The 16,674-nt window shown below is 41.2% G+C and overlaps 1 protein-coding gene and 1 pseudogene across 2 annotated transcripts; one reads left to right on the top strand and one right to left on the bottom strand.

Moving 5' to 3' along the window:
- Positions 1–3,286: 3,286 nt before the first annotated feature.
- Positions 3,287–4,903, top strand: LOC311360666 (annotated as a pseudogene). The gene is made up of 2 exons: positions 3,287–4,067; positions 4,372–4,903. The product of its transcript is annotated as an uncharacterized misc_RNA (transcript).
- A 5,076-nt stretch (positions 4,904–9,979) lies between these two features.
- Positions 9,980–15,941, bottom strand: LOC311360373 (uncharacterized protein). Its single transcript, XM_084480436.1, has 3 exons — positions 15,895–15,941; positions 14,697–14,796; positions 9,980–14,321 (listed from the first exon to the last, which is right to left on the bottom strand). The coding sequence occupies exons 2-3, from the start codon at positions 14,794–14,796 to the stop codon at positions 10,612–10,614; spliced, it is 3,810 nt and encodes a 1,269-aa protein (XP_084336562.1). The 5' UTR covers positions 15,895–15,941; the 3' UTR covers positions 9,980–10,611.
- Between the last annotated feature and the right edge of the window lie 733 nt (positions 15,942–16,674).

Raw genomic sequence — 16,674 nt, 5'->3', positions numbered from 1 at the left:
TCAGAGTTAACTGCTAGCTGCTAGTTATCCAATAATATCCTCCTCTTTCATCTATTGCTAACGTTAACGGTTAGCTGTCATCGTGCACGTGCGCCTATCACATCGCAATTGACCGTTCGCAAGCCCCGACCCCTTATCAGTTTTTTTAAGATTTCCTCTCCTCTGATTTCCTCTCGAGCCGATGCCATACGGAAATGCAAGCTTGATGGACCTTACCACTCTTGTGATTGGACAGCGCGAACGGTCAATTGGTTTGCACATTTTTAAAAGTGGTGGGAACAAAATTAAAATTATAAATAGTGATGGGGACATGTCCCCGGTGGAAATGACGCACCTGGGTTCATGACAGTACTGGACGTATTTCCATGTCCCAACAACAATGATATCCATATGGTCCATGTTCTAGGGACTCCAGGTTGAAGATAACCTTCAATCCCTTACCAAGTAATGCAATAGTTAGTTTTAAAAATGCTTATTAGCCTCAAGAATGGTGGATCAATGTGATGCAGTTTTTACAAACAGTGTCTTATTTCATTTATTTTGGTAGAAATAGATAGAAATAGATAGATATCTATCTATCTATTTAATATAACATTAATATAACATGTGAAAGATATCTATCTATCTATCTATCTATCTATATATATCATAACCAGTTTTGGGAATAACGGCGTTATAAGTACCGGCGTTAGTAACTTTTCAGTAACGAGTAATCTAATTGATAACTCGTTACTGAAAAAAATATTATCTCATTATCTCATTATTATAACGCCGTTACCGTTACTTTAAAAAAATGTGTCGCGTTACTACATTGAAGGCAGATGTTTTGCATCGGACCTCTGAGCCGAGTGACAGAGAAAATCTTGTTCCTCCCTTGTCCTTGGTGAGGGCAGGAGCACGAGACAACCGCAAAAGTGATGACGATTGAGAATGAGGAGTCACGTGATTTTTGGGGAGGGGAGGGGTTTGAGCCCGTCCGCCATGATGGCATCCACGGCTATCGGTTGCCAGGGGCAACGTTGTCAGAGCGGCATAGAAACAGATGAGGAAATACGCAACATAGAGATGCAGATAGATATTACGAGATAGAAATAGACGAAGACATTAGAAACCATTACAGTCAATGTAGGCTATTCCACTGGGCACGGCACGGCACGGAACCAAACCGGCACTACTTTTTTTTAAAGTTGCCGGTTCGCAGCCGTGTCTCACAACACTTGTACAGCCATCCATTTTATGATCTTTATTCATTAATTGCGCCGCGGCCGAACTGACGCGGATATTCTCTGATATTATGTAAGCATAAGCACCGCGGAAACCACTGCTGTCAAAATACGCTGATCCATTTTCACTGTTGACGCGAGTTGCTCTAGTTTTACCTCCACGGCCCTGCAGCGGGCAATTATCGATTGTCCTATAGTGTGTGGTGTTCCGTCTTGTGTTCGAATCTCATGTATTTGTATTTACGATCGGAAAGCAACAATTGGGCTGAGATTCTCTTTATGTGTGTGGTGTACATCCGACTCAAATCTTGTAGTGTGGGGCAGCCTTCAGTGCGTTGTCCATTTAGGGAACCTGACATACTGTAGCCCACTGTTGTTATGGTTTCCTCGACGATCGTGTGAGGCATTGGAGCAGTTTTTAACGCAGCAGTTATTTCCAGGCATTGTTAAAACAGTACAGAATTGCAACAACCTCCTCTGCTAGCAGCTACCGTGTCAACAATAATGCAAAGCTCAGCTGCACTCGGAGGGGCGTACCTTCCAACATGGCGGGAAGGGGAGGGGCTCTGTGCCGTGACGACAACTCCTCATTCTCAATTGGCTGGGGTTGAGTAAAATTCTATGGTAAGCCAATCAGAGGGGAAGTTAGGCGGGTGCTTAGTCTGCTTACTTACGCTGTGCGCAACAGTAGGTTACGAGAGTGGTAGACTACACAAGACGTTAATGTGAATCAGCTAGAAAGAGATGGCGAGCCCCAGTAGTCCAAAAGCAGCTTTCTTTAAATGGAAATATAGCCATTACTTTTCCCTCAAAGAAATTAAGGGGACAAATGTAAGCGTGAAATGCACATTATGCCCTGGAGTCAAGTACCTGTCCACGTCGTTGTCGAGTAATTCCAATTTAATGAAGCATCTTGCAACTATATGTAACAAGTGTTGTATGTTGTACTATAGATTCCGCCCCAATTCATTTATTGGTTTAGTTTTATTGTATTACCCGTTGTGGTGTTTGTGTTTTTATTTTGAAAAGTCTTGGGAGTTCGCGCTGTGTCTGTAATGCCGGTTGACGCAACGTCCGGTTGTCTGTTGTCAACCGGATAATTGGTGAGTCGCGCTCCTCGTGGCTCCTGTGTCATATGTTGATACTATTCTGTTTAATTGTATACATTGCCGCCATACTGTCATTGAAATGTGTTTTATACGATGGATGACAATGTACATTGCGAGGGTGGGGGGTAGTGTCAGCTGATGTGTGGGATGCCCGTTGATATATCTCATCCGACCACATTGTGTTCAGGTTTCCACAAGTGTATCTGACGGCGGCTGCGCCCCCTACTGTTTCTGTGTGACACAGGTGGGTCACTGTATGTACATTTCCCATTGGAGGTTTCTTTGTATGTTTTATTTCTGTGTTTTTTTTATTGAGATTTTATAAACGTTTATATTATTAATGCGTCCGGTTGTCTGTTGTCAACCGGATAATTGGTTTCCACAAGTGTATCTGACGGCGGCTGCGCCCCCTACTGTTTCTGTGTGACACAGGTGGGTCACTGAGAAAATAAAAGTGCTTGTGTGGAGATCAACCCTGTGTCCTACTTCTCCGTCGTCACATGATGGAGGCTGCTTGAATGAGGCCGGTTACATATACATACATCCACGAAATTAGTGGCCAAGCTCCCCGAAGGAGAAAGAGAAGGAGACAGTGGAACAGCAGCCAAGCAACAAAAGCTTGATTTTACGCCCCAGGCACACAGTAAACCTTTGACACAGACCGAGCTTAACACACTGGTAGCTAGGTATGTTGTAGAGGACATGTTGCCATTATCGACGGTCGAGTCTGAGTCATTCAAAGCATTAGTTGCGAAAATACCGGTGAGGGGAGGGGTAAGCTTGCCATGTAGGAAAACGTTCTCGAATTATATTGATGCCCAATATGCCGAGATGAATGTCAAGCTCAAACAAACATTTGAGAGATTGGAATATCTGTCCACCACGGCAGACATCTGGACTGCATGCAATAAAAGCTATTTGGGCGTAACGGCACATTGGCTAAATCCTCAGAACATGGAGAGATGTAAGGCAGCACTGGCATGTAAGAGGTTCAAGGGACGCCATACACACGAAAATATAGCAACGGAGCTTGATCAAATCCACTCCTCTTATGGCATCAACCACAAGATAACCACAACAGTAACTGACAACGGCTCAAACTTTGTGAAGGCCTTTAAAAGATACCAGCCAGTCGACCAGGAGGATGAGGATGAGGATGACAATGAGGTGACATTTACAGATGTCAATGAGGCCTTGCAAACCACTGTGGATGATGATGATGATGATGTGATCACTTTGCCTCCACACATGAGATGTGCATCACATACCCTGAACCTTGTGTCATGCACTGATATAGACAAGTGGTTGTTGTCAACACCAGCAACAAAAGCACTGTACAGAAACGCAACCACAAAGAACAAGGCCAGTCGTTCAACTGTGGCCGCCGAGACCGTGCATGACATTATTGCCAAGAAGCTTTTAGTCCCATGCACCACAAGGTGGAATTCATTTTATGATGCTCTTGCTCGTATTTGTGGGATTCCTATGGTTGAGCTGAACACCATCGCGTCCAAGTTCGGATTGACAGCTGTCACAGAACGTGAACACCAGTTCATTCGGGAGTACTGCACGGTCATGAAGCCACTTACAGTGGCCTTAGACATTCTTCAAGGAGAAGATCATTGTTACCATGGCACACTCCTACCCACCCTGGAGATGTTGATTTTCAAGACCCTGCAACTGAAGAGTGGCCTGCACATCCTAATCGACCTTCCAGAGGCAATTGTCACAGTAAGTAACTTTAATTTATTCTTCAACAAATTACACAATTATGCAATTGTATTACTCTCTATTATAATCTATCCTGGCCTTAACAGTTATGATGGGCCTATACTGTATGATCTGAGGTATGGTAAATGATATATGCTTACTGTAGTTAGGCTATATGATATTTCATGTCTACAGATGATGGACCTTCAAAGCCTTGGTGTAAAGAAATAGAATGTATCTGCATCTATATAAATATACTCATATAATAATCTACAATGCATTTTCTCTGTCTTTGCCTCTCTCTCTTTGCCTTTCTCTCTCTCTAAGACACACATACTATATTATGGAGGTGCTGGAAAGTGAGGATGCTGTCTTGGCTGCTGTGACTCTGCCCAAGTTCAAGCTACGCTGGCTGCGAACACAAGACAGGAAAGACAAGGCCAAGGCAAGTCTGCTAGCAGAGTGTCGGAAACTTGCCCTGCACCAAGACAGCAAGCAGGTACCATCCCACCAACATGTCATCCCACCAACACAGACTCTGCCATAGGCATAGAGGATGACTTATTTTCCTTTGAGGAAGAGGATGACACCTCTTCTACTGCTGAAAGTCAAGTCGCAGATTATTTCAAATCAGGAGAACAAGGGATAGATTCTCTTAATGGATTTGCACTGATTAAAAAAAATTCACTCCAGCATAATGCAGCCACTCCATCCAGTGCCCCAGTGGAGAGACTTTTTAGCCTGGGGAAGCTAGTCTTGACTCCACTGAGGAACAGGCTCTCTGACCAGAGGTTTGAGAAGCTTTTGGTTTTAAGATACAACCACTGGTTCAGTGGCAAGAATGGATGGATGGATAAGTAGATAGGTTAGCTTTGATGGATGGGGAGAATGGAATGAAGATTGGATGACTTGGGTGGATGGATGGATTGATTGATGAATGGATAGAAGAGTGAATGAATGCATGGATGGATAGATGAATGAATGAGTGAATGTTCATGCTAAAGTTGGATACAGTATGTCTACCTGTTGTCTAAAGTTGTGCTGCATCTTTTTAGATTTGCAGTAATTTTTTTTTTTTGTACATTGCTTAGAGAGCATCATTTAATTTAGATATACCGGTATTTGTTGCATGGCTGCGGCCTACTTAGGTGAAATTGTCAATGGCCAGAGAAAGAGATTTCTTTTAGTATTTTTTTTTTATTATTCTCAATGTTCATGTTTGTTTGTTTGTTCATATTTGGATGTTTTTCTATACATTGCACTTTTCAGTAATATTGAAAGCTGTTGTTGTTGTTACACAGTTGACTGTTCTATTTCTTTGAGGAATAAATCACTTACATTGCGTAAAACCATACGTACAGTATGTCTACAGTTTTTTTCCCTAATTTACACTACAACGAGTAAATATATTTATTATTTATTTTTGGTACATTGCTTTACAAGCATCATTTATTTTTGCTTAGTTGTGACCTGTTGAGGTTCAATAAATATCAAGTTCCAAAAGATATATTGTGTAGTCTCACATTCCCACAGCAACGTTAAATTTTTTTAGATTTGTGCACTGTGGATTTCTGTTTGTAATGTATTGATTATTCATTTCATTATAATACTCAGATTTATCATAAATAATTGAACACACATGTTTTTTTAAGTTCTTTCGAAGAGGGATGGAGATGGGGTCCAAATTATTTGACACATCAGTATTTAAAAATTATTTGAAAGTAACGCAATAGAAACTTTCCAAAGTAACTAGTTACTTTTAGAGTTTGTAACTCAGTTACTACTTTAGAAGTAACTAGTACACCTAACTAATTACTTTTTTAGAGTAACTTGCCCAACACTGATCATAACATGTGAAAGATATCTATCTATCATAACATGTGGCCAGTTCTGCCACATAATTCCTTTTAATTTGTTATGTTTTCTTTCAGAAGAACATTGAGGCCACTGCCAGCACAGAGCCCAGCCCTCCACCTCAGGCACCATCCCCTCCTCCTCAGGCACCTCTTCTGCATTGGTAGCTCTAATCCCCAAAGAAAGATAAACCCCCTCACTGATTTAAAACCAACCGTTTTTTGGGCCCCTTTGAAAAAGTTATTGATAAAATGTGATTGTTAATGCCTTTTGGTAATGTGCAATATTAGTTTCATTATATCACAGGTTCTTGTTTGTATGATATTTCTTTTTTACATTGATGGCATACTACCTCACCTCAAGTTCATTCTGGTCAGTGTTGGGGTAGTTACTCCAAAAAGTAATTAGTTACGTATTATTAGTTATTTAAAATTGTAATGAGATTACTTTACTCGTTACTTCATTTGAAAATTAACTTCACTACTTATTACTTTACTTTCAATAAAAAATATTAAAATAAAGGTCATTTTATCCCCTACAATTAAAACAAATGCACTTAAGCCGCGGTGACACATGTTACTTTATGCAATGGTCCAAAGGCTGAATGAACCTGTTCTATTTCGCAAGCTCAGTGACGTCAGTTTGTTTTTAGAAGTGCTGGGGACAATAACCATAAGCTTGAGTGTGGTTTGAAAAGTGCTTCGTACCCTTATGTAAGCTATTCATCCATTCAACGCTGCATTACAATATGCTCTACGGCCTACAGTGTATTGTCAGGTGTTGAAAATCCTATCCGAACAATAAAAGTTGAAAACCACAGTTTGTGTTTTGGCTTGTTTTGCAAACGGCGTTGGAAACACCAGGGTATTGGCTCGGGATATGTAATACTAATACACATCATATAGGACAAAGAACAGTGTTGGCAATTAGACACTTCTCTTGACATCAACAAAGTTTACCAGACAAACAATGCCAGACTGCATTAAAAAAAGAAAAAATCCTCACCACCAGTAAAGTAGTAACTAGCGAAGGACCAAGGTATACTTCACTCGTTACAACGTCATATAAGCAAACTGCCCGCAAATAAAATCCCCTACAGTTTAGGATAATCACACAGGTTATGCGAGACTCAGAACATATTTATGTTAGGATACCAGGCTCCAAGTCTAACGTCACATATCTCAACCAGACAAAACAACTATAACCACTTGGCATAGCAATCGCACCGTGTGCAGCTGCAATCTGTATCTACAATGCATACTAGCTGGAGCACCAACCAGAATCAGATCACAATCGTAGCTTAGGACCGTGGGTAACCTTTAACCAGGTCATCACGAGCAAACAAAACCAGCAGCAAAGTTTAAGTAAACCAATTTCTTACCTTATGTGGCCCTCTACATGCAGGCTAGATGATGCATCCATATCCATTTAGTTATCCAGTGTCACAAACATGCTTTTTACAGGAAGCAAAAGGACCGGCTATTTTCTGAATAAAAATGTAAATTTTGGCTGTCTGTCTTGAAAATGAATTAAGCCACTTCTCCATTATAACGCTATGTACACTACTGCACACGTTTACCCTCCCCCCTCCCCCTTGAGGAGAAAAAAGGCGCAAGTCGCAAGGCTATTTGACTGGATTCATCCTGCATCATGTCTAAGAGAAAAGCTGGAACCAATATCAGGGCGAACGCGTCTCGGATTTTTTGGCCGTGAGCAATTGGATGTGTGGCGTGTAAGCGTATGTAAGCAGGCAAAAGCGTGTGTCACACGGTGAAACCGTGAGAGTTGGCATCTCTGGTTAAGGGCAGTAATGGGATTGGGCCTAAACCCCAATTTAACCCATTTACTATGACAGAGGACAATACCATTTTGCTATTTCTTAAACAAAACTGTTTCAATTAAACAAATTGTTTAAGGACACGGCAGTCGCTCCATCGGCCAGAGCATCTAGTTAAAGAACCTCGTTCAGAAAAGTCTGCGTCATATCAATAACATTACAATTCTGGTGTTTTCAATTAAAATGGGAAACGGCGCCCTCTGCTGCTCAGGTGAAGACTGATGGTAGCGTATGTCTGAAGAATACACTACAATACACCATATGGATATTTGGGCAAGCAAAGGTTGCATATGTACAGATACATAAGTATGTGACTTGGTGTCTTATCAAACGAAACATTTCAACGTAGGCCAATATCCCCCCTCCCCCAACATGCACTACTCCTGAGTTGTTATTCAAATTCAAACTGAACCTCAACGCAACTGCAACGCAAAATGAAGGGACATTGGTCACGGTGATGCTTGTGTTGTGCCATTATGTTTTAGGCCCCGTCCACACGGGCGAAAACAATATTTTCCCCTCCGCTTTCCTTTATTGCGTATATCTCCGTAAAAGATGGACTCATTGCCAAAACGCATCTAGCTGTAGAAACGCTGTAGTACATATTCAAGGCCACTGTGTGGCGCTGCTTCTCCACCAATAAAAGAAGAAGACGAGACGGAGAAAGCAGTTTTTAAACCTTTTAGATTGAGCAGAAGTAATTAGTAGTTAGTAATTAAATTGACCAAGGCAAAAATAATACAAATCAAATCAAGAGAGAGAGAGATCATTTTTATTTTATCATGTCTGTCTTCTGACTGCTGTCACCACTGTAATAGCCTACTGGTGTTAAACTTAACGCTTATCTCCTACCTCCTACCCAGTATACAGTAGTTTAATTTATATTTTATGCATAGGCCTACTGTTAAATGCGTGGCCGCTAGTGCCAGATCTGTGGGCCGCTTGGTTTGTATTTTTGTGTTGGGGACATTCCAGAACAAAGTAAAGCGATACCATACCGATGTTCCTTCGACATATTCATATTAACAGAACTCTAATGGGAAACCAAGAAAACATTGAGGATGTAAACTCCTGTCGCCAATGTCTACGGTAAAGCTTTTATCATCATCACTGTGAGCCCTGTTAGTTTCCATATGAAATGTGTATTTATTAGGGCTGTCAATAGCTTGTTAATATTGTATTAATGCAATCTTATTTTAACGCGATTAATAAAAATTTACGCACGTTCTCTTGCTTTGTACATTTGTTATGAATGATAATGTGTCATTCCATTTGATATCCCATTTAACTTAAATTGGAGTGGATTTAAAATATAATTTAAAAAGTGTGATTAATTGCGAGTTAACTCACCAATACTATGAGATTAATCGCAATAAAAAAAATTGACAGCCCTAGTACTTATATATATAGGGCTGGGCAAGTTAACACGTTAATTACGCGTTAACGCAATCTTATTTTAACGCAATATATACAAATTGACGCATTAACGCATGTTCTCTTTTTTTTTTTACTTTGATTTTGAAAGGTTTTCAGAAATCTTTTATGTTTTTAATTCCACTTTACATTAAATTACACTTGCAGTAAGTGACTGCCTGATTACAATTGCATTAAGTGGCAGCCTGTTTACAATTCCCAAATCTGTGGTGGTACTTATTTGAATTTAACTACACTTGTAGTAACTGTTGGTTTACAATTCCCAAATCTGTGGTGTTCCATAAGTTTCATATTCAACCCACACTGAGTGAGTCAATAAAACTCCCTCAAGATCACTTGGTCTAGTTTTTGCTTATTAAGTGCATTTGGTATGAATGATAATGTGTCATTCCATTTGATAATCTTATTTAACTTCAATTGGAGTGGATTTAAAATATAAATTTATATGTTAGTTACCAATAGAAGAGGTCGTACAGGTTTGTGTGTGTTAACCTGTATAGTGAGGCCCACATTTTGATACATTATACCTGTTATTTCGCAAAGGTTTGACAGATGAGACCAAGAAAGAGCTTTTCAATTATTTTTTTAAACAAAACTCTGCAAACGTAACAGCACAGGGCTCAGCCAACACCGGCACGGCTCTCTGGAGGCAACATCACCCTTTAAACGTACAACTCGGAACATTGGTCGGTAAAGAGTTAAAGGGGAATTCAACTCTTTACCGATCAAGTTAAGGTGAATAATCTTTAAATATTTAATAAAACCCACAACTTTAATTAATATAAAACCCAAAATAGGCTCGAGTCAATTCAGACTTTTTTCAATCTTTAATTATGTTTTTTTTGAGTAATGAGTAAGATGACGAATAGCAAGCATACAGCTTATGATTATACTTTTGTAAATGGTGGTTTTACAGCCTCTGTTCTTGTTTCCTCTAACATATTGATAATCACATTTACACCCAACAATTATTGATCACAATTTCATTACTCGGTTTTCATCAACAGCATCTGTGTTATTATATCATAGACCAAGCTTTAAATTAGTTCATTTAGCAGACAAAGAAGGATGCCATTAACTGTGATGTTGACTAATTGCTCCGAACCCCTACTGTGGAAATTAGGGATGGGTGGATCGAAAAAGAGGAACATTTTACATACGTCAACTCGATACAAAGTTGTGGCAAAACTAATACCTCAAACATGAACATAAGGAGTTACAGCAGAAACAAGGAGAGGTGAATAGAACATAGGCGATGACCAACGTTACTATAAACTATAAAAAAAAGAAGACATGTGCTTTATAATTGCTGTTATTATTCAAACAAACTATAAAAGTACCATACTTGTTTATTTTAATAGTAATAACATGGCTTTAAAATATTTTCTGTGTTGAAACAAAAAAAAATGCTTTGCCCATCCCCACTGGAAATCATTTGTCATTTTTAAAATCCCAAGAAATTCCAAAATTTGTTAAACAATCCCTTCTTCTCTTGCCTTTTCTGTCTTTCCACTAAGAATTCTTCCTCTGTTTTTGTGAGCTTCTCTCGTTTGGCAACCTTGGCTATGATTTGGGCTTTTCCTTTCATTGTTTCCAGAGACTGAATCCGTGCCAGGTAACCTTCTTTGGCTTCTGATCTCTCTCCCTCAATGAGCAGGTCGATGTATTCTGGCGTGCTCAGCGGGTTAGGTCGCAGAGCTATCTCCTTCAGCCGAGCTATACAGCCAGACGACGTGTCCATCAGGGACATTATCACATCCTGCAGATTGGCAATTTCCTCTTCCTGGTTTTCAATCAGTTGCTGGACTGTGATCTTCGCCTTCGTGGCTTTTTCATACTTCTCTTTCAGCTCTTGTACTGTCTTCATCTGCTTCTCCTTGACGTAGTCCCACCTGTATTTCTGGTTGAAATGTATGTTCCAGTCACAATTTCCAGGGCAAACCCTGCATTTCCCATCCCTCATGGCAGCACAGTGACTCTTTTGACTATCGTCTGCTATGGCACAGGGGAAATGACAGGTCACTGAACACTGCTGACAGTTAGTGATGTACTCTCCCTTTTTGGTAAGCGTTATTTTAACAGGCTTGAGGATTTCAACTTCAATTTGAAAGTTTTCATTGGAAGTGATGTCGGCATTGTGCTTTTCGATCTGTTGTTGGGTTGATCGGATCTCTTCCAGTTTCGCCAACCCCGCCCGTACCTGGGGCTGGAGTCCTTCCACAGCCGCTTCCAACTGCCTTCGCTCGTTGAGAACCTCTTTGGTTAACTGCAGGCTTCGGGTGGGCATTTTGTCCAAGGCAGTGAAGAATGATTTCATGCTTTTGGCCCCCATGGTCCAAAACATTGCATCAAAGTTGTCGACCTCCATATCTTCATCAGAGTCTTCATCAGCTCTGTCACAAACAGATCTATTGTCAGCAAAGAGTGCAGAGTTGTTGAATTTATGGTGCACTGGAAGTCCTATGTCGGTTTTAGGACATGGAACTTCGGAAGCATTGATCGCCTCGAGAACAGGAGGCTGCTGACCGTCTGCAAATGTGACCAGCATGCAAATGTTCTCTGCCACGTCTTTACCAAAAATGGACAGCACCGAATCAAAGACATACTTCTGTGTAGCCGTTAGTCTTGCTAGAGAGGCCTGGGTGACAAAACAAACTGCATCTATCTCACAGACTCCCTTTGCCGAGGTGAAGAGCCTCCTGATCTGCTCTGTGATCGCCCTGTCTCTCTCTATCCCCCTTGTGTCGCCGAAACCCGGAGTGTCAACAAGGGTTAGAGAATAAGGAACTCGGAAGCCATCTTGGTAGTTGACTTTGTAGGCGGTAACGTGGGATGTCTGACTTTCTGCTTGTGACTTCAACTGGCCCTCATCTATTAGTTTGAAGCGGAAAGAGTCTTTCCAATCTATGCCCAGGATGTAGTTGATCATTCCATTGATCAGAGTTGACTTCCCTGAACCTGTTGCCCCCAGAAACATGACTGTGCGATTTCGCCTCAGGCTGTTTTGGCCAAATGTGTAGCTCTTGCAACCATCTATCCCAATATCGTTTTTCTCCAGGGGTAACTTGAAAACTGAAGGAGAACCAGATTTCATTGGTAGGCTTGATGTTTTGATTGATTCAGCTAGTCTCTCAAATTCATTCTTGTCTGTGCACACAACTACAGATTTCTCTTTGCCAAAGCCAGCAACTCCACAGTCACATCTGACTTGGACAGTGTATCGCGTTGAAGGCTGCAGCCCTGAAATGACTTGTTGTGACTCGTTGGCTGTGAATGTTAGTTTGCTCCATATACACTCTTCAGGTTTTACTTCTGGAGATGTTTCAGCATATTCTAAGATGTAATGCTCAATCGCCACTCCACATCCAAGCTCAGTTGGTTTCTCCCAGCTGACTGATAACTCTGTAGGATAACATTCCACTTGTAGTTTTTCTGGAGGACTGGATGGTAAAGTTTTAATTAAAGCGCTACCTTCACAGGCCGGACCAAGGCCAACTGCGCACTTGGCTCTACACCTGAACTGATACTTTTCATTAATCTTCAAGCGGGACACTGTGACATCTCCAGCCTTGCACTCCATTTGTGGATGCCAAACACTGCCTCCATGGACACAGGACTCAACAGTGTAGTCGGTGACAGTTGTCCCTCCAAATTGAGGTGGGGAAATCTTCAGTGTTACACTGTTATGGGTTATGTCACCTGGATTCATCTCTGGCTTCGAAGGTGGTTCAAAGTTGTCAGTGGCTAAGGAGCCATCCTTGTAGAGGTGGAGAGTTGCACCTTTCTTCACGTCATCTCTTATCGCAGCTGTTAGAAACCTGATGCTGTTGTTCTCCTTGTTGGCTTCTGCAAAATCTTTGAAGAGCTTTACTTTCTCTTGCACTTTGTCCATTACGTCATTTGAGAAGAACCATTGTTCCTTTTCCACATCATAAGCACACGGCACGTCGTCTGTTTTGGTTTCATCCAAGTAGTTTGACAGGGCTGAAAGGTAAGGCTCTGGGGTTTCCAGGGAAGTAAAAGAAAAGCACACAGTATGTCTGACATCTCCACTATTGATCTCATGGTGCAGAGTGCTGCGACTGGTGACAATTGTCATGTTGGGCATTTTGTCAATCAAAGAGCTGATGATTTTGATTTCTGTCTCTTTGCAATCCATCCACTCATGCAGGTCGTTAGTGTTGAATGGAGAAGAATGTACCTTTTTCAGGATCTTTGCGAGAACACTTTCTTCCTCTCCTCCTCCTCTGATCAATGGGAGTTTCCTTGCCATAATCTTCTGGAACTCCAGTTTATACTGAGAAACCAGTTCTTTGAAAGCTTTCACCTTTTTGCTAATCTGTGGGAATTGCTGGGATGTTGAGCATTTTTCTGCATCGTTGCATCTCCTTTCCAGCTCGCTGAGGTCCTCCAGGACATTCTGAGCATCCCTGACTAATCTATCGCTTATCTGTCTAACCAGTTGAGCAGCAGCAGAATCTAGAGTCTTCAGTGGCATTAACCAGACCTTCTGAGGCACTGCGTTCTTTCCGTTGGTTCCCATTAGCTTAGGTAGGCTTTGATAGACTTCTATTGCCTCATGAAAGGACACAGGGTGTTTTTCAAGGTTAAAGTCCCCATGGAACTTGCAGGAGAACTTGTCAACATTTGCAATGTCCTTGTCTGCCATGTTCAGAGAACCTTGACCTTCTATCTTCAAGGTGGGTATCTTCTTGATCAGCACCTTTAGATTGCCCTCAATGTCTTGCCGATCTTCCTTTTCTGACACCTCACGATCAAACACAAAGAAGGCTTGTGCCCCATAAAGGATTCCTGTCACTACGTGTGTTGCTTGTCCTGACTCAAACACATATGGATGCTTCACATTACCTCTGCCAATGTGATTCATTGACAGCTGTTGGAACTTGGTTGTGGTTTTGTATTTTAGTGTCACTCGAGCCTGATTTCTGGAAATCTTAGAATCTGCGAGAAATTTAGCAGAGCCTTCAATCTCAACTAGTCCACACAGAAAACTGGCTTTGAGTGAAGCTTCAACATTCAATGCAGAAGATTTGTCTTCGATGGAGTCAGATGCAACTATCTCAAAGTCACTGTTGGGTTGGGGTCTTTCATCTGTTTCTTTCTCTAAAGCTTCCCGGTCCCAAAGTGTCAGAGCTTCAGAAGAAGACAAAGAGAAAACAAATCAGAATCTTAACTGCTATACATCAGAAGATAGACATTTTGTGATAACCAATATCATCATATGGCTTCCTACTGAAGGCCAATGCTGTCCTAAGAAAGCTGTACGACCACCCTTGAAAAAGAGACGTTAAGTACTAAAGTACTAAAAGTACAAAAAATAGTTCTTAGCATTGTGTAGCATCTAATCCTAGCTATCTTTGTTGCACTCTGGGAATGGGTTAACTTTCAATTGTGAGTGGTAGCCACTTGGTTCTATGAACATCCTTACTGTACCGACAGAGATGTATTGTTTCTCTTTCTTCTGAAAAATGTACACCACTCACAAATACTGTGTTATATTGTATTTACCGGGGATCAGTGAGTCGTTGCGACAGTCGTAGAGCATCCCCAGACTGAAGGGTCGGCCCAGTGCTGCCAGCACTACGGTCTTACCACTCTCCAAGGCCATCTGAAAACACACACACACACACACACACACACACACACACACACACACACACACACACACACACACATTTAAGCCACACAGTAACTTACAACCAGGGCTGGTTTCTGGTTGCTTTATAAGCAGATTGTAGAAACGATAGATGTGCAACTTGGGCGTTAGATGGCCCAGAGGTTAGAAAAGCAGCCTAGTTACCTGAAGGTATTGTTTAAGGCAGGGAAATTGAGAGAAGGTGAAGCAGCATTTCTAAGTTTACTGCTACTGATTTGAGTCGATTTGAGACCGATATAAACTAAAATACAAAAAATCCTTCCATCCAGATTTCAACATAATCAACTCTTATTTCCATTGGATGATCTTAGTTCTCAAATACAATTAAAAACGATTGCAGTGAGACTTCTCACCATAGCCAATATTTACACAACTCAGAGGTTGTTTTATTCAAACAAACAGGCCTTTTCTCAAACCTCAATGTAACTCTGTGTAGTAGGCCTATATAAACAATATATATATACAAAATCAGAACAACATAATATAAAATCAATCCGCTCTCTCTACTTTGTTAGGTACATCCAACATTCACATAAAAATCTGTAGGCCTACGTAGCCTACTGTAATGTATTGGCATCACGATACAAGTGTTGGAGCTCCCTCTACTGGACGCGCTGCGTAGGCTACCTAGTGGCTTGTAGACATGCGCAGTTCAGTATGTGTTGTGTTCTATTCAAGTACAAGAAATCCACCGTTACCTCCGTCTCCGTCAATATAGGCTACTAAACAAATAGTTATCCTTATAATATCACATGTACAGCACCAGGGTTTGGCAGACACCCTTCACAGGTGTGGTGAAATGCAATTTTCCTGCATAATGCAAATTGCAATAAACGCAAAGGTAGATGACAAATAGATTAATCTAAATTCGACACGTTTTCAACTTGTAGGCCTATAAAATGTATGCAGACCGAAGCGCCTCAACAGGACATGAGACTGCTGCTGCTAGGCTGCTATAGAACTACTACTAGTAGCCTACTACTACTCAGGGCCATAACATTCATAGGTTCGTAACGTAAATAATAATAATAATTCAGGCGGTATACTTACGGCAGAGATGTCGCAGTCGTTTCTCAGAGACAGTCGACAGCAACCTCACTTTTATACTTCCCCCCCCCCCCCCCCCCCTCTCTCTCTCTCTCTCTCTCTCTCTCTCTCTCTCTCTCTCTCTCTCTCTCTCTCTCTCTCTCTCTCTCTCTCTCTCTCTCTCTCTCTCTCTCTCTCTCTCTCTCTCTCTCTCTCTCTCTCTCTCCCCTCCGCGTCATCGTACGGGCTGATTTCAAAGAAATGGTCTGACTTCCCCATGGCATCCTATCGGTTATATAATATTCTCTTTATAGTTTTTAGTTTTTAGATCTGGAAACCCCCACAAGAGTTTTATTACTAAATGAAAGTTAAATTATTTCAATGCGTGATAGGAGGCTATTTATATGCATGAAGTAAATATCTCTAAATCAAAATAGGTTATTCATAAAATCGATACCTTTAAGCTTAACCCATCTTAAATTGTGTAACATTTATGTTTAGATTTACCTACTTTTGACACCGGCACATGCATGGGCACTAATGGCCTTGTGTGTGAAGGCGCATACTGTCCTGTGAACCGGACAGTATGCACCTAGAGTATAGGCCCAGTCTAGATTCGTATATTCAGTAGCTGTATACTTGTTTCTATATGTTCATGTTTACAGAAACCACACGTTTCACTTCCACCAGTGAGACTGAATAAAGGAACCCTTTACTGCAATCAGGTCTGGTTATTGGAACCCTCTTTTACGACAACACCCAAAGGCCATAGGCTCGGCTGCGTACATATTGGAATCATATAAA

Source organism: Micromesistius poutassou (assembly GCF_964030765.1).
Source record: "Micromesistius poutassou genome assembly, chromosome: 16".
In the NCBI taxonomy this organism is placed as follows: Eukaryota; Metazoa; Chordata; class Actinopteri; order Gadiformes; family Gadidae; genus Micromesistius; species Micromesistius poutassou.
The sequence above is the reverse complement of the archived record's forward strand: the minus strand, read 5'-3'. Positions and strand labels throughout refer to the sequence as shown.